The 19,433-nt window shown below is 40.6% G+C and overlaps 1 protein-coding gene across 1 annotated transcript in view; it reads right to left on the bottom strand.

Annotated features, from left to right (window-relative positions):
* Window positions 1–18,978, bottom strand: part of Adgb (androglobin) — a 132,588-nt gene extending 113,610 nt beyond the window's left edge. The window contains exon 1 of the mRNA XM_052169749.1: window positions 18,845–18,978. Coding sequence (XP_052025709.1) covers window positions 18,845–18,918 — 74 coding nt within the window. The 5' untranslated portion in view covers window positions 18,919–18,978. The remainder of the gene's footprint in view (window positions 1–18,844) is intronic.
* Between the last annotated feature and the right edge of the window lie 455 nt (window positions 18,979–19,433).

Here is a 19,433-nt window from a genome sequence, read left to right as displayed (position 1 = left end):
TGTGTCTGAAGACAGCCACAGTGTACTTAGATATAACAATATATAAACCTTTAAAAAATGGTGTGAATAGTGTACTACTTAGTTTCATATCAACATAAAATAATTAAAATGTAACTCATGCATTTCTTACAAGAATAATAGGTTTTGGAATATTCCCACAAATATGATTTTGGTTTTTCTATCTGTAAAAGTAGTAAATGGTCATTGTTTTGATTTAAAACGATGCTAAATACAAAGCACTTCCAGTAAGGACCACCCTGCTTACAACCATCAGAACAATGCGAAAACTGTGCTTTTGTTCCTTTTTAAAAATCACTGATAGCCCGGTGTGGTGGCGCACACCTGTAATCCCAGCACTCTGGGAGGCAGAGGCAGGCGGATTTCTGAGTTCGAGGCCAGCCTGGTCTACAGAGTGAGTTCCAGAACAGCCAGGGCTATACAGAGAAAACCTGTCTCGAAAAAACAAAAACAAAAAACAACAAAAAAAATCACTGTGTATATTATATTTTCCATCTATTCTTATGTATGTCCTGTGTCCATACATGCTTATCTACTATTTTAATCATTGCATATTATAATAAGCATCATGTTACAATATATATTAATATATAGTATATATTATCATATCATATTATAATAACATAATAATGATTTCATAATATCCATCTTCTATTATACATTTTATTTAAGTAAGTATCAATAATTTGAAATTTCACATTTATAAATTTTGATTTTAGAGCTTTTCGTTTTTATAATACAATTTATTTATTTTTATTCCGTGTGCCTCCATGTTGGAGGGTTTGTTCCTTTCTCCTTTCTCCTTCGTGTTGAAAACCTTTCCCCACGTGCATTAAAGCAAAAGACCCTGTGACACTGCCCAGCCTCGCTTTAGAAGGAGCTATCATCTTCAATTCTTTCTCAGTTTTAGGTCCCAAGTTCCCTGTTCTTTTTTAATAGATTTTTTAAGTCAGTGCTCTTAATCTCTGAGCCATCATCTCTCCAACCCCAGCTTTTCATTTTTATAAACAAGACTCGTTTTGTTGCAATAAATCTTGCAGTTTCTTTTTTCTTTTCTTTACTGTCGCTTTCCTAATTGCCAAGATCTTTTTTTTTCTAGGTCCCACCCTGCCAGCTACACAAGGAAGCCCCAAAGGTAGAGGACTGAGTTCAAGGTGGAGGCAACTGGGAGAGGGACCTTGCTAGCACCCACAGAGGCTCCAAATGGACAGCTTCCCACTTTGTTGTAACCCGATGGATGAGCTACCCAGGAGGCCCTGTCCTAGGCTCCGCCCCACTGTATTACCCCCGATGCTCCCTGGGGAGGCTTGAGCCTCACACTTGAGCGACTTGGGCACTCAGGGCCCCTCTCTGAGTCCTTTCTGTGCGCACCTCAGTCTTCATATTCCACCATCCTACTGGATGATGGTGCTTTTGTTAAAGTCACCCCTTCTTCCTCAGAAGAATTGGGAACCTGGGCTCTCCTCTGCCGAGGATATTCCAACAAAGGTTTCCAGACTTGGGTTTCCACTCAAAATCCTCCTAAAAACAAGAATAGTCCAGATTCAAGCTGGCCATTGCTTTACAGGGGGAGATAGTGGAAATGCTCGACAAACACCCTCTGGGGACAGCCAGGTTCTGCCTGGGTCGGTGACATGTTCCTCTCTACAGCAGCCATGAGCCAGAGGGTGACCTGAACGTCATACAGAAGTCCCCACTGCAATGCTCAAGAGTTAGGCTCAGTTTCCTCATTCCTCCCAGTCTGAGCCGCAAGGGTTCACACTTCCAGTTCAAGAGCTGGCATTTCCAGTATTCAGAGCTTCAGGGCTAATTAATATCCTCTTATCAATGATTGCATTCCATGTGTATTCTTTTGTGATTGCATTGCCTAGCTTAGTACTGAAGACACAATTAGCATATCAAATGACTCCCATGAAGAAGGAAGAAGAGGGCCCTAATCCTGGAAAGGCTTGATCCAGCATTGTAGCAGAATACCAGGACAGAGAAAAGGGAGGGGGAAAGACAGGAGAATGGATGGAGAGAAGAGGACTTATGGAACATATGGGGATGGGAACTGGGAAAGGGGAAGGCTTCTAGAATGTAAACAAAGAATATAGAAAATAAATTAAAAAATTACAAAAAAAAAAAAAGAGCTTGCGTTTTGCTGTGCTGTGTCCCAGCATCCTGTCAGTGTCTCCTAGATCCAGCGCCTTCATGGCTGCTTGCAGAGGTTGGAGGGTTTGTTCCTTTGTCCTTTGTGTTGAAAACCTTTCCCCACATGCATTAAAACAAAAGACCCTGTGACACCGCCCAGCCTTGCTTTAGAAGGCGCTGTCATCTTCAATTCTTTCTCAGTTTTAGGTCCCAAGTTCCCTGTTCTTTTTTTATAGATTTTCTAGTTTTGTTTTTGTTTTAAATCTCAGTTTGCTGCGTGGTTAAAAATAAAGTCTGAGGATATATACATTGCTTTAAAAAAAAAATCCCTAAGTAGCATAACACAATATAGAAGAGGTCAGGAGGAAAAGAATAAATTTTCAGGAAAAAATAGAACATTCCTTATGATTAATAGAGAAACCCAGGCAAGGCCCAGGCAATAAGTCTTTATATTATTGTGTTCTGTTGAGTGCTGCCACAAGAAACAGGTTAAAAGAAAAGGTGATGTTGTATCAAAACAAACAAAACAAATGAAAGAACAGAGATAAGGTTACCTCCTTTAGAAAGTGAACAGTTTGGTTGGTTGGTTGATTGGTTGGCTGGTTGGTTGGTTTTTTTTTTGGTTTTGGTTTGTTTCTTTTTTTTGGTTGGGGTGGGGCAAGATTTCTCCATATAGTCCTGGATGTCTAGAACTCTCTGTGTAGGTAGACCAGGCTGATGTCAAACTCACAAAGAACCCACAACCTCTGCCTCTTTGGTGTTGGCATTAAGCGTGTACCACTACATGCAGCTCTAGAAGGTTAACAGCCTTTAAAACTATTGTTAAAAGGAAGATTTCATTTCTAAAGAAGTAAGGGCTCTTATAATATCTGCCTCTACCTGCAGCCTCTCAAGGCTTCCTCGCCAAGCTCTTGAGCTTTGTAATTAATTAGCTACCTTTCCTCAGAACACATCAAACGTATTTCAACTACACTGAATACCACTTTAAAAGATTCCAGTTAAGAGCATCAATCCAGTCCTTGGGAACAATGTTCAAGTGTAGCCCAAGGTCGAGCATACTGAGGACTTCATCAGCAAGGTATGTGTGCCTTTGAAGCTGGCTTGCAGAAGCTCTCCCGTAGCTGAGATCCTTTTTATTAGGTTAAGTACCTTGTGCTTGGTATCACTGATTCTGAGAACAAGGATATTTTTAAATGTGCTTTATATTTTAAATTTTTTATGTACATAATCGTTTTACCAGAATGAATGTATGCGTACACATGCCTGGGGCCTGTGGAAGTCAGAAGAGGGCACTGGATCTCCTGGAACTGGAATTATATATAGTTGGGTATGAGCTCCCATGTAGGTACTAAGACTAGAATCCTGATCCTCTGCAAGAGCACCACCTGCTCTCAACTGCTGTACCAGAAAGGAAGATTGGGAACTTGGAATAACAGAAAACACATGTTGCCAAGTTTTGGAAAATTCAAACCAGCAATATCCAAACCCAAGAATAGTTAGTTTATCTAGCAAAACACCCAAATACTAGTAGATAACATCCTATCATTAAAAGCACAAACTGTTTCAAGTTTTCAAATATAGAATTTGAATCGAACATATTTGATGGAAACATTTTTCTAAAAAAAAAACTTATTATAAGTTAATTGAGAATATTTATAACATAAAATCTGGATATTTCAAATGGTTAAAATGGGATATTAAAAAACAAACAACCAAACAGGCAATGCAAGCAATAACAGCAACAAAAGCCCAACAGCGTTTAGAGGGAGGAAACATTTCAGATAACTGAGTGAAAAGCTTCCTTAGGAGAAAAGCTAAGCCAGGAAGATGGTCGCTGGAGAAGAGAGGACGGATCATCATCAGTGACGATGATGTCCAGTAGACTGACTACAGAAAGCATCTGTAGTAAACCGTAGGACAAAACCACTCAGCGCATAAATATTCACTGGGAAGTGGATTCAAATGGTGGAAGGTAGAGCCGGAAGGACAACGTGTAGCTGTCCCAGAAAGGTCATGAAAAGGAGGTATCAAGAAGGAATACATGTCGGAGCCACTTGTAAGCTCCTAACGTGAACTAAGTCTGGTATTGCATTCCCTGTAGAGTATATGGTATGGCAGGCTGGGCACCTTAAATGTAGACTGACTTCCACCAAAAGTATAACATCAGAGATGGTATTTCCCATCTGGCAGAGAACTCAAGATTCTAGCACTAAGATTTGGGAAGAGTTGTGGAAAAACTTTAAAACGTAGTAAATGTTTTATGTTTTTTATGTGCTAGGGGCCTCTGCTGTTCCACTGGCTATGTTGTAGCTAGGTCTTGAGTTTCTGGAGAGAGACTAGGACCCAAGAGAAGAGGAATAGTCTTTAGGAAGCTCCCCAAAGCAGCCATTTGCCAATTGATTAGGTGTCCTCTGAGGGGTGTGGATCAACTGGTTTCAGCAGTGGTTGAGGGGCCTCACCATCCCAGAAAACAATAGCAACTGGATGGCTGGAATTAGGTGTGTGAGACTGCAAAATATCTATAAGAGATGAACAAAAACTACAAAGAAAAAGCCAAATAGATAGCCAGGAGCTGTCAGCATCTCAAAAGGAAAGCGTTAAACCCCAAAGAGGAGGAAAGTGATAATTCTAAAAGCCTTTAAAATGAGTTCAATTAGAATTCTCAAAAGTGTGAAAGAGGCATTTCTACTCAGGAGTGAGACTGGGAAGGCATTAAACAGAAATTCAGATGTGAAATACCTTTTTAAAAACTTCAGTAGTAAAAATTTAAGAAGCTAAAGTAATTATTATAAAATAATATAAAGAATAGATAATCTATCGCTATTGGGGGGGGCTGTCAGAAAGAAGATGTTTAAAAGCTGGTATTTACATAGAAAGAAAGAAACAGAAAGTGTGGAGTAGGCATGTGAATAGACTTTAAAATGTAACACAGACATAGTAGGGCTTCCAGAATTATCAAGTGCTTGGAATGTGGGAACGGGAATAATGGCATTAGCATGTTAGAGATAACTTAAAAAGTATGTAAAATTGACAAAAGATGTGTTTTCAGATCTAAGCTTGACCAATTTTAAAAGATGAATAGGAGGTAGGGAGGTGGCAATCTGAGCCTACACTAGTCTATGAAATGAAAAAATCATATATGCTTATTTACATAACAGAAAGTTAAATTACCTAAAATGAGAGCTATCTCAAATCCATAGTAATAATAGGTACCAGAAAATAATAAAGTGCGATCTGCAGAATGGAAATAAATCTGTTTGCCATGTCTAAATTCATATACAAAAGATGAAAATGTTCATCTTACATGAAATAGAAACATGGTAACATTAACTTTACCATAACAAATTCTTTACAAAACAGACAAGAACCCTGAAGGACTGTCTTCAGGCAAAAGGAAGTAAATTTAACCCAAGGGCGGGCCTCACACAACAAAGTTAAGTAATTATATAACAAGTTAGTAAAAATTTTAAAATATGTCTACAAACACACAATAGTAATAATAATAGCTTTGGTTGTTTCAAAAGATATAATTAAACTATATATAAAAAATTAGAGTGTATAACGAAAGGAATTCCAAGGGATAAAATCATTCTTGTGATTCTCTGTAGAAACAACGTTGATTAACTATCGGCCGCGGCAGAGAGCACCTGCTAGTGCAGGTGTGTGTGAAGAGAAATTAAAGATGCTCTGAGACATGAGACATGAAACAGAGGGAGCAGAGAGGACGGAACTGTGGTAGTGAAGAATGAATCGTAAACTGTACAATAGGAAGATAAGAAACTGAGGATGCAGAATTAATTAAGTGAAGCAAAATAATAGTTGTATCTGAGAAGAAACCATTTTAGGAAAATCTCTCATTTCAGACCGGTTAAGGAAAACTCACTTAAACTATGTCTCACTTATTTCTAAGTAATACTGAACACTGACTACTCTGTGGCGGGTCCAGAGTAATTAAATTAAATACCTTGCCAGATTTGTAATAGAGACAAGGTCATAATTGTGTGTACATATGATTATATCGGTCCACAATTTAAAATATTTCATATGACTATTATTAATATAATAACTTCAAGAGACATGAGGACACTATTAACTCATACTTTGCAAAGAGAATAAAATGATTTTTAAAGTTATTTTTAACATGTATCATTATATAGTTGGGGCTTTAGTTATACCGTTGCCACGAATGCATCTGATATGCTTTGCTCAAATTCTCCCCCTCTGTGCCCTCTGTTTTCCGTCCTCCTCCCTGCCCCCACCACTCCTCATGGTACAGCATACCTTTTATCCAAGCAATGGAGAAGCAGAAACAGGAAAACACAGAATGTGAGGACAGCCTGGGGCACCACAACAAAACCTTATCTCTAATTAATCAAAATCAATAAATTAGTTAAAAGTAAATCTGAACTCAATAAGTAAGACTCTAACACAGTATAAAATATACAAGAGCTATAAAAACACAAATAAATCCTTCAACAAAAACGGTCAGTTCGAAGGTCTGAGGCCTTTGGAGACTTTAAAGAACTCAAAAGTAGCTGAATTTGGCTTGTCCAGACACAGATGCCATCCTGCATCTCTGCTTTAATGAGATTATTTTGTGGATACTGGTCACTGTAGCGATATTAAGGTTTCAATAAAATGCAGGCCTGGAATTTTGCCACTGTTTTCTCAAAGCATGCTGTTCGGTGTTGGGGCATGACTTTTCTCCTGCTGGGAGGCAGCTTATTTATGCAGAATGCAATCAGCATGCCTCCTTAACACACACAGCTAACACACACAAGGAGCCTGGATATGAATAGAATTACACAGTGGACTTAATTTGGTTTAAGGGCATTCTGAGTCAAACTCTTCAGAAAATCAAATTCCTAAGGAAACACGTTGCAAAAAAAAAAAATCTTCTAATTGAAAAATTGTTTAAAACAGGTTGCTATGTTGACTTTTTATCTCCTTAATTTTACTAAAATTATTTAACTAGAAATTGATTTTAGCAGTTCAACATTTGTCCATTTTAAAATATAGTGTCTGAGAGTGAATAGAAAGACTAATGAAATTCAGTTTCTAGTCTCAAATTAGGAAAGATAAAGGCAGGGGATTCTTAGCGCACAAGACAGGAGTGGAGAGGGGTGTGAGGAAGCAGGGGGCAGAGTCCCTCACTAGCACAGAAGGGGGGATTATAATTCACTGGTCATTGCTGGCCTCATGGAAAAATCCCTTGAGTTTAGGATGGCTTGGATGGGTTAATTGGATCAGGAATGTAAAAAGAAGGAAGGGAGGGTGCAAAAAGCTGGAAGACTGGCATAAATGCCAACTGGTGTGTTGGGTTTAGGTTAAGGCAGAGACTCAAAGGGAGCAGAGGTCACCTGCAGTGCTGATAGATCTCCTATTTCTTCCCTCCTTCTGTCCTTTCCCCACGTCCACCTTCTTCCTCTCCTCTCCCCTCTCCTTTATCACTTTTCCTTTCTTACCTTCCCCTCTCCTTTTTATCGTTCTACCTAATTTTTAAATCAGAGACAACCTACCTGAAATACAGTGTCGATAATAGTTCACTAACAGTACTACACATGATAGAAACTGGTTAAACTCCTTCATTAACAGCAGAAAGGTTAGGGTATCTTAGGGCTTTTGCTTGGGGCTGACAAGGGACTCAACTAGTGTGTGACAGGAAGCTGATGTTGAAGAGCAGAACCAAAGAGGGGCAGGAAACCAGCTTGATGCTCTGGGGAGAGGACAGTGGGAGTCCACCATGATGGATAGGAAGACAACAACAGCGTCTGTTAAATGGGTAAGGGGCGAAAGCGTACAGATTGGGAGAGGACAGATGACCCCCACATTGGAGAGCTTTCCTTTGAAATAGGACACATCCAGTTGGATTTGTCTACTTGTACAAGTATAGCTGTAGGAGAATGCATGCATGGAGATGTTAATGGAGTTACATTTCATTGATGATTGTATTAATTGATGTTGATTGTTTTAGATGGTCAATGGAAAGGAAAGGAAAGGTCCAACTCAACCCATTGGAGAATGACTTAGTTAGGAGGGAGAAGGACGGAAATATGGCAGAAGGCTGATGGAGATGGACTCCAGAAATGGAAAGGGGTGGTGAGACTAATGGTGAGTACTGATAAGTAGCTTACCAGAACAAGCAGGTTTCAAAGATACCAGGTATCTTGGTTAGGGCTTTATTGCTGTGAAGAGACACCATGAACATGGCAAGTCTTATAAAGGAAAACATTTAATTGGGGGCTGACTCACAGCACGAGAGGTTCAGTCCATTATCATCATTGGTGGGAAGCATGGCAGCGTGCAGGCAGAAATGGTGCTGGAGAAGCTGAGAGTTCTACATCTTGATCCACAGGCAGCAAAAGGAGACTGTGTGCCACAGTGAGTATATCTGGCCATAGGAGACCTCAAAGGCCACCTCCACAGCTTCATAGGCTACAACACACTTCTTTCCCTTGGAATGGTTTTACTGCCTGGTAGCAGCACTGACAACTCTAACTTCTTGGGGCCTGGTAAGGCAACCCAAGCTTCATCTTCACAGCTTCCCACAATGACCTCTGTGGGCATCCATGCTACAAGGTAGCCTGGCCTCAGCAGCTTTCTTTAGTCAAAGAGGAAGAATCCATAGCCCCTTTCCTTTATCCTTGACCCTAAAGCCAGAAACCTCTGGCCAAAGCTGTCATGTTCTGCTGCTGCCTGAGGCTGGACTATGACCCCCTTGTTCAATTTCATCTTCACCAGCTTTCTATTTTTTAATGGTTTCCTTCACTGCCTGAGCGTTCCTGTCCAGGAACTAGCTTTGTAGACCAGGATGAACTCAGAGATATATATGCCTCTGTCTCCTGAATGCTTGGATTAAAGGTATGTACTGCTACACCAGTATACACCTGGAGCCAAACTGTTCTGTATTTCTTTTACTGTTGGAAGCTTAGCTGGGTAGGGTCTTGCCCTGAGTTTTCCACTCCCTTTATTCCTCTTAGCATCCAGATTTTCTTTAATCTGTTTATTTCCTTGAACACAGGATTTCACTTCATTCTTCCTTATACCCCCTTTTGTTTTGTAGCTTTCCTTGCTTAGTTCGCTCCTTTTCATTATAGATCTTTATAAGCATGGCCATTAGTAACTACCTGACATAGTCCACACTAGGTTGTTTTGAAATCTTCTTTGCTGATGTAATTAATCCAAAACGTTAGCTTCGGACAAAAAGCAGACACATTCTTCAACAAAATATAAGAACAGTTTCTAGGCTACATACTGAAATTCTTCTCCATTGAAATCTCTTAAGCTAAGCTCTACAGTTCAAATCATCCTCAGCACCACTGCCTTCCATGTTCCTTTTAGGATGGCCCATTAAGCCATACTTAAGGCATTCAACTACTTTTCTAATACAAAGTCCTAAAGTTCATATCTTTACAAATAAAAAATAGTCAGGACAAACACAACAGTACCCCACTCCTGGTACCAACTTCTGTCTTAGAGTTTTAGTGCTATGAAGAGACAATATGACCACACCAATTCTTATAAAAGAAAACATATAACTCAGATCAGGCTTACAGTTTCAGAGGTTCCGTCCACTATCACCATGTCAGGAAGCATGACAGAATGCAGACAGACATGGTGACTATCACCATGTCGGGAAGCACAATGGAGTGCAGACAGACATGGTGCTGGAGAAGCCTGGAGTTCTACTTCTTGATCCTTAGGCAGCAGCAGGAGGCTGAGTGCCACACAGGTGTAGCTTGGGCATAGGAAGCCTCAAACCTCAAGCCCACAGTAACACACTTTCTCCAACAAGGCCACACCTCCTCATAGTGCCACTCCCTATGGGCTAAACATTCAAACACATGAGTCTATGGAAGTCATACCTATTCAAACTACCACAGGAGGCTTATCTCATCCATTATGATAAACATGCAGTAAAATAAGGGACGAAAACATCAGGACATTGATGGGTCAAGACCAGAACTGGTCAGGATGGGACTTGAGTCGTCCATTTGGCCTTGGAAGGAGATTTGATAACCTAAGGTATCTAGAAGGTCATCTTTAACTGTGTAAACCTGGCTCCAGGAGTCTTATGATTACTTAATAGCAGGAGACTTTTAAAGAAAGAAAATAAAAGGGATCTCATTGTTCCTTACTTTAGGAGACAATCCAAACAGGTTGCCAATCTCCTGGATAGGACAGTCACCCAGCAAAAGCTTGCTGTTCTACAGATATTTTTCCTCTCTCAGAGATAGAATTTTAAATTAGGATCCTCCCTTATGCTAGGCAAGCACTGTAGCACTGAGATATAGCCTCAGCCCTTGTTCTAGGGATTTTACAAAATGTATAGTCATTCTCAAATGCATGTATAAAGAGCAGTCTCCTTGGCCACTGCTGGAACTAACTAGAGAAAAAGCCCTACCCTGCTCTGTCAGTAACCCCGACTCCCTTCCACACCGTACTCTCTTTGTCACAGCTGATTCTCTTTCATTTTAAAGCTACATGTGTGTGCTTTGTCCTTGTGTAGGTTTGTGAACCACTTGAAGGGGTATGGTGCCTTGGAACTGGAGTTGTAAATGGTTGTAAGCTGCCTCGTGGGTGATGGGAATTCAACCTTCGTCCTCTGAAAGAGGAGTCAATGCTCTTAACTGCCAAGCCATTTCTCCAGTCCCTTATCTGAATTCTTTTGATGAAGATCACAAGGTGTGTGAAACCAAAGAGAATCCAGAAAGAGATCTTCAATGATGACTTTTAAAACAAAAACAACAACAACAACAACAACAACAACAAAAAAAAAACCCAAACTAAACTAACACAGCTCTCACCTCACAATGGGTAAGAGATGTTTTTTTTTCTGGAGCCAAATGTGAATGATAATGACCTAATAACACTGGGTTAGGTGGCAGACACGTTTGTGAGTACATCAGAGAGACAGATTACAGCAAGGTGGGGAAACCTTGCCTCTAACACCTCAAATGCTCTCTGACAGCATTCTTAGATTTTGAGTTGGTAGAAGCTAGTGGTCGGCTATGATGTCTCACAAGGATGGCAGATGAGACAGATATGAGCAATAGATGGCTGTTAAGAAGCCTAGGATAGCCCCAGACACTTGCTTCACTCTCTGTGAAATTCCACCCTCTCCACAGTCACTAAGGTTCTGAATTGTCAATCAACATTTACAGCGTGTCTAATGTAGGTATGGCTTCTTTTCCAGAACGTTAGTTCAAATCAATAAGGTGCCATATGCCCTCCATCCCCAGCCCCTTAGAGATGAGGAGGGCTCAGGCTGCTGCTGCTCTGGCCACACATCAAGTACATTGGCTAATCCAATCATTACCGTTGGTCACTTCCGGGATGGGCCACCTTGTACTTCCCACAGCAACAATCCTATTCATTTATTAAGAACAAACATAACAGGATGTAAAATCCCTAAATAGTGTTCTTTATCCACAATCCAGGACTGAAACAAGCCCTCAGAACTGAAAGGCTCTTAAATGTACAGGCTCAAACTAAGCCCATGAAGAACAACTCAAACTATTTCCCCACACCCTTGTTCTTTGTATATATTACAAACAAGGCCATATTTTCCACAGCCCTATGCCCAATATGACACCAAAGATTGTGGTGTCACAAACTGCTACTCATTCCATCTACAGTTTTCATCACAATAATTTGAAGAAAAAAAAAAGGCTTTGTTATCAGTTTAAGCTTTTAACCTTATCTTTACCTTAACCTCTTCTGAGTTTATGAACTACTTTTCTAGTTCATAACTGGAACAGAGACTTGCCTAAATCCTTTCATACATAGTTCTTTCTATTTTCTCTCCTTTTGCTCCTGCATCCTCAAAATACTAATGATCTAGAGCCTCTACAGTTCTGTCCTAGATACATGCTTCTCACCAACCCCAGGCTATTGCTTCCCTGCATACATCCTACAATCAAGGAAAGTGGTTCTTTGCCATAATTCCACTTACACACATGATCAACAGTCCTGGGCTGACCCTTGCCTCTTGGTCTACAAAGAGGCAATCAGTACGAGCTGCGATGAAGACAAAGGGCTGAAGAATTGGGAGCAGAAAAGACACACTGATCTTAGGAAATGAACAGAGTACTGTGTGAGGCTCTGATATTCATCTGCTCAAAGGAACAGGATAAAAAGAATTCCTAAATTTTTGGACTCCAGTATTCATATGACAACATTAAAATACTGTCCAATATTCGGTTATTTTAAAATGTACCATGTGTTAATTTAACCATACAAACTTTCTTGGCTATGGCCTCAGATTCTGAAATTAGCTTGGACCCACCCTGAGAATGGATACAGATAGCCTCAGGAGCCTATGAAGAAATATTTTCAACAAAATCTTCAAAGCACCTGCTTGGGTGCATTTGCATCATGTAGACTTGCTGAGGGGGTGAGAATAAGCAAGATAAGATATCCTTCCATGCTATCCAAAGGTATATTTTAATCTGCTCATCTATGGTCTTAAATCATTTCACCTTACATTATATGGCAGACTAAGGATACAGACCATCTCAATTCCTTCATTTAAATAATTTCAGGCCTAGAAATATCAAAGTAATCTGAAAGTCAATAGGATGTTTTTAAAATTACGCTTGAGGAAGCCATGATTGGCTCCACTGGAAGCCTTACCCAGAATTCCACAGTATGAGAGCATAAATTCAATCATGTTTTAGGAGGAACAGCATCTATGAACATCTTCCTTTAAATCTCTTTATCTAGTGACTTTTTTTAAACACTTTATCATTCAACAGAATGGCTTAGATCTATTTTCTCCTTCATATAAAACATGTCAAAAGTTGGTTACCTCTAAGCTGGGGAGATGGCTCAGTGGGTACAGTGTTTGCTGTACAAGGATGAAGACCTGAGTTTGAATCCCTCCTACCCACATAAAGCCAGATGGAGTGCCCTCCTGTAATCCCAGAGAGGGCACAGTCAGATATAGATGCAGAGATAAAGGAATCCTTGGCATCTCATGAGCCAGCTGGTCCCCCGTGTAGTGTTAAACAAAAGACTGTCACAAAAGAGATGGAAGTTGAATGTGGACACCCAAAGTTGTCCTCTGACCTTCACATGTACATAATACCACATGCATATCTGTGCACTCATAACACACTACAACTTAAAAAAATTGATTCAACAACAAATCCAGTCCCTGCCACAGATAAGTCTTAAACCACATCAAATTGAATGAATTATTACATAAATCTTCAAAGTAAAGACCAAAGGCAGAGAGCTAAAGACAGAGCCTGTTGCACTCGAAAGGCAGACTCAGCTTCATTAGGCAGAGCTGTTTGCTTTGTATTTTAAAACACGCAATGCACACTTACATAATGCAGGAATCTCTGCCAAGTGTTACCCAGGGGCAGGGATTCTTGGGTCCTGAGATGAGACTCTGCCCTCTGGCTCTCATGTTGATTCAGAGGATTTTATGACCCAGCCACCAGGCTTGCATCTGCTTCAACTCAGTTAAATTACACATGCACTTAGTACTACACACCATGCCAGGCCCCGAGGAGAATACAGAATAAACACTGCATTATACTAGACCGATCACTTGTTAACCCTTCCCTTTCTGCACACCACCCAATCTGAATCTGAACAGCATCACAGCTGGACAGCTCGTGACTTTTCCCATATTTTCCCATAGACACTTTCAGATCTGCTCTGCAACCCTGTGTTCCTCATACTCAGCAGGTGTTGTCAGAAGGAGGCATCCCTCAAGCGCAAATGGCTGCCCGTTCCATTCTACCTTGGTTTGAAGTTCAGCATGAAGTTCTGTGGAACGGTAAGATGTCTAAAGTCTGTTTCCCACACTCCGTTACGGTTTGAACTCTCTTAGCCTATCTATCCCATTCCAAAACACTCACACAGCTGCTTCATGATCCTGCATCAAGACCCACAGACCTCTCTGCACAAGCAGTCTAGATGACCTCCCGTGCCCCAAACATTCCCCACCCCAACATTAGCTGTCTACGGAGTGACTGTTGAGGGAAATTATGAAAGGCGCCAGTGAAAAGCAACTTCCTCTCTTAACACACACAGCCTCAATCTAGGAGTCTCATGATTTTGCTAATCTAATCTTCTGCTGACACATGACTTCTTTGCTGTCCAACAAGTCCCCAGGGAAATTGAAACAGGACTATAGATTTCCTAATGGCTTCCATTATGAATTGTTTCCCTACCCAAACTACATCATAATTCCTTTGATGGAAATTACCATGTCCCACAGTTCCTTATCTGTTGTGGCTTTCCAATGACGTGGCTGTGAGAGATTCTCATTTAGTAGTTGAAAATATCATAAAGAATTACAACTTCCCCTGAGTAGCTTTTTTAATTTGTTGGGTGTTCTTAGTTGTTGAGATCAACAAAGGCCAGCTATGGAAATCACAAAACCCCTGCAGTCCTTCCTCTGTTCCTGTATCTTTGCGTCTCTGGCTTCTGTCTCATGTGGACTGTGAGGATGGAAATAGGTGATCCATTGAATTCTGACATTCACATGAGCCACAAAGGAGCCTCTGCCTGCACCTTACTCTCTGTAGTGGATAGTTCTTTTCTGATAGCTCTAAGTAGAGAAAATGTGTAGTACTTAACCAACTACTGCTGCATGGAATGAGCTCTCTCTGGGTTTTTCTCTCTCTTATTCAGACAACCAAGAACTCAGTTTAATGGCCAGCAATAAAATTGTTCTATTTTATATTTCTTTCATAGTATCATTGAAATTAATTTTTTAAATAATCCTCTTTTTCACATTTCATATAGTCAGATACACTGGTCTTTTGTGAAAATTCTATACAGTTAAGATGTATGCTGTAGTCATAAAGATAAGATTAGTCTGGAGATGAATCATGTGTCTCTCAATTTGAGATAACTACATGTTATCACCATTACAAATCTAGAAAGTGGCACATTTCTTGCTACTTGAATAAATTATGTATATATATACATAATTTATATATAATATGTTATGTATGTATATACATACATACATACATACATACATACATAATTTATAGGAGTGCACTGTAACTGTCTTCAGACATATCAGAAGAGGACATCAGATCCCATTATAGATGTTCGTGAGCCACCATGTGGTTGCTGGGAATTGAACTCAGGACTTCTGGAAGAGCAGTCAGTGCTCTCAACTGCTGAACCACCTCTCCAGCCCCCGATTAAATTTCTTATAGTGTTCTAAATCATGGTTTGAATGTGTTGTTGGAGGTAGGAAATTTTGTATCTACAAATAACAAATTGTATAGCATTGTGGACCACCCTTCCAGTTCCGAGTACTTCAGCATGACAAAGTGTACAATAACAATTCTAATGGTTTGGGTGGGGAGTTCTGTACATGTGAATATAATATACATGCAGAAGCCAGAGGGGACATCACGGTTGCAGCTCTATCACTCTGCTGTAAGAAACAAGTGCTGGTAACTGCAGTTCCTGGGCATTGTATTCTATTAGACTGCTTAGAATTGGCTAAGGTACTGAAATTAAGAATAAAGATTCCCACCAGTCAACCATAAAGTCAATTAAGTTGAGACTTTAAATATTTTACTATACCAATATCTCCACACTTATTTTTGGAGTTAACAGAAAATCAAATCGAATAAGAAAGAAAACCAAAGCAAGGGGTATTGGGGTGAAATTAATCATATTTTCACTGCCCTCAAAAAGAAAAATGCAACATTCAAAACCCACACATTTGTTCAACCTCATAAATGGCTTGGGGCTTGGGTGAGCCCTAAAAGATTTCATATGGGTTGGGAGAATAGGAGTGCACACAATAGAAATTCTAACAAGATGAAAAACTGACTGCTCAGTCAGATCTGCTAGGGAATTTTACCATTGCTGGATCAGTTACAATACCAAATGCAACAATGAAGGGTGCCAATAGAAAATCAAGTTGGGATTGGAGAGAGAAATCGGTTTTAATCATGTCCTGAAGAATTGAAAACCAAGGTAAAGAACCAAGCTAAGAGCTTACTAACCAAGCACACACAGTAAGAACTTACCAGGCGTCCCTGACCCCAGTACACAAAAGCCAGACTGGGTCCCTGACTGCAAACTGATGCATAATTTTAGGATAAAAGATACTAGGAATGATGGCTCTAGCTGGATGGCTGCTTTCAAAATTCTGAAAACGTCTTCTCTTATCTCCTTATCCTGGACCATGGGAGAGCTGATTGACGTTATTGGCTCTGTTACCACAGGATTGGTAAATGTTGTCAAATTGTCTAGATTTCGCCAATGGTATTAGGAAAGACAATGACACCAGAATCTAGCTGGACTTTGATTCCCTGTGCTTTGTGAGTGACACTTTTATCTGTAGTGGTGATCCAGCCTCCTGTTTACCATTGGTTCTTTGGTAAAACTGCAGAGGAGGGACTTGATTTACCATCCACTGCTCTCAATCAATGCTGTGTCAAAACAAGATTTGGTATTTAATATTTAATCCAGCAAAACCTACCTGTAAAATATTATATTGTGAAAGTACTTACTATTTTTTTTCTGTTTTTATAAATCAAACATACATTTGCTTCAGAATTTAATTCAGACTTTAACATTATAAAGAAAGAAAGATATCTAAAATGCATCATCTCTTCCAAAAGAACTCAGTAGTCCTGGCAATGGAAGATTCAGCATCTTAACAGTGTGACTGTGACTATAACAGGATCCTGACAGACCATATCTTCTATATACCATCCAAACACTGATGAAAACTGGTTGCTTTATGGTCTTCCTACTAAATAGGCTTGAGCCTTTAGTGTTGATTAGTTATAACCACAATTATTATCTAGAGAAGGGACTTAAATTTTTTCAAGCCTGGTAAAATCTGTCAATCTCTATTATTTATCGTTAGTCCATTAAGTATTTTTACCAAATATCACCATTCTTTGTCTACATGAGACAATAAATCAGTTAGTCTGCCAGTGACATCCTTCTTAAAAATGATCATGAATCCTCATGATGATGAAACAAACTGGAAATTATTTATTCTGATTTAGCCTACACTACTAATCAATTCTTTCATATAATTATATGAACACCCACCAAAAGCATTTTTTAGTCCCTACCATATATGACCCAAGAACCATTCTAGGTACTAAGAATTTGACAATATATAAAATAGAAAACTCCCTGTCTTCACAGAACTTACATTAGGAAGTACCCAAAGGCACCCTGTATAAAAGACAAGTTAAAAAACAAAACAAAACTGTATGTATGTATGTATGTATGTATGTATGTATGTATGTATGTATTTAAAGTGAACAAACCCAGCAAAAACCAGTGAAGAGAAACAAAGTAGAACAGGAGACACAGAGTACTGTGAGTTTTTGTTCTGTTTTGGGCAGGGACGTGGGGACATAATTATAAATCAGGCAGCTAGATAAGAAGATGGGAAAATGACATTTAGGTAGAACTTATGAGAAAGATGGGGGAGGGAGAAAGCCACATGAGCCAATCTGAGGTAAAAGTAATTGTCCACAGAGAAGGCCAAGAGTGTGAAGACCCTGGGCTGGGAACAAGCCTGAAGAGAGATCCTGGAAGCAGAGGGGAGCTGGACTCTGAGTCTGAGGGAAGTGAACATGTGACAGAGGTGGCGTGGGCCCTGTGGGCCTTGGCCTTCTAGAATGGAACATCAGACCGTGTAGAAACGGCCCTAGTCACACTGGTACACAAAAGCACCGTGGTCCTGTTACAAAAATCACTCTGAAATTTAAGCTAAGGAAATGAATGTGTTATCTGTGTGGTATCTAGAAGCTTGCTTAGGAAAGAGAAGTAGAAAGCGACTCCCAATGGAGCCCAGGAGATAAGTTTACAAGGAAGAGACTTTAAACAGGAAGCACGGGGGGAGTAGATGACAAAGGAGAGATTTTTAAGCAAGAATCATTAAGTCTTGTATTGCCCATCCCCACGGGTACTGCATGAAGATTGTCCAGGATCCCACTGTAGGTGCCGGTTGGTCTCCCAGAGTTGCAATGGCTTCTAAATGTGATGGGTTCAAGCAATGACCCAAATCCTGTACTGTGGAATAACTGGATGCACCCAAAACGAAGAGGCTATCAAAGGAAAATACTATGAATACCAGAGTTAAAGACACATCAGTCGCTAAGAACAGAAACACGCTAAAAAGATTCCATGAACTGGGCTGCAGACCTCCTTGGAGAAAGCATTAGGAACATAGACCTCATGCTACAGACTTTACTCTTAGATTTCTGAAACCCCTCCAAAGCTGACTTCATCTAATTAAAAGTCTGGAATGCTGGACCGTTGAAAAAACACAAGCTCTCCCCCACACCCCCTTTTCTTTTCCCCTTGAGCTCCTCCTGCCTCCTTCCAGGGGACAGGTGAAAGTGAGATAGGTTTTAACAGAAGTCTTCCAAGGTGAGTATCCTTTTTAAGGAACCTCCACCTTTGAGTTTCTAAAAGGCCTATGCCACTCGGGATGGGAAACACTGGGCGAGTTCACAAATGGGAATTTCCAGAGCAGGAAAGCTGCTTTTCTGGAAGGAAGTGGCTCTAGGCTGAAAAGGTAAAGGAAAAGATTATTTAAGACTGGCTCCCTAGACCGCAGGACAGACACAAGGCAAGCAAATCAACTCCTGGTCTAGTAGAGGTCCAGCCCTGGGTGAGACAGGCCCAGGGGCTGGGGAAGGGAAGGCACTGCGTGACAGAGGTCCCTTACTCTTTAGATTTATCTGACCCGTGGGCAGAGTTGATCCGATGCACTTCTTTCCTTTTAGCTTGTTTGGAAGCCATGCCTGCGGCCCACCCGCGCAACCTCCAGCAGGGCCCGCCTAGAGCGCGCCCCCAAGGCCCTCGAGGCTTCCCGCGTCTGCCGTTGCCAGGCGACAGCTGGCGAGTTCTGAGAACCGGAAGGCTCCTCCTCCCGGGCCCTGGCTGGAGGGCGGGCTCCGAGGGAAGTCACAGCTTCAGAGTTGGGGCTGGGAAGGAACTGGGATGGGTGCAAGCACTGACAGGGTTAAATGGCTGCGGACACTGCAGCTTGCCACGCCCGGATCTGCGACTCTGAACCTTAGACACAGACTCTCCCTGCTCTTCAACTAAGAAAATACAGACACTATCCTGGGCACACTACAACCCGGGTGTTCTCTTAGCTGAACATAGGAGTTCCTTCATTAAGTACTACTGAATTTCCTAAAGGCTTGAAACAAATAAATGAAAACAAAAACAAAAAAAGTGTATTCAGGAAGGAACCCGTTCATCTAGACGCTGAGATAAACAAGCAGGGTGTCTTTGCAAGGCGAAAGGAT

Source organism: Apodemus sylvaticus, chromosome 23 (assembly GCF_947179515.1).
Source record: "Apodemus sylvaticus chromosome 23, mApoSyl1.1, whole genome shotgun sequence".
NCBI classification, from domain to species: Eukaryota; Metazoa; Chordata; class Mammalia; order Rodentia; family Muridae; genus Apodemus; species Apodemus sylvaticus.
The sequence above is the reverse complement of the archived record's forward strand: the minus strand, read 5'-3'. Positions and strand labels throughout refer to the sequence as shown.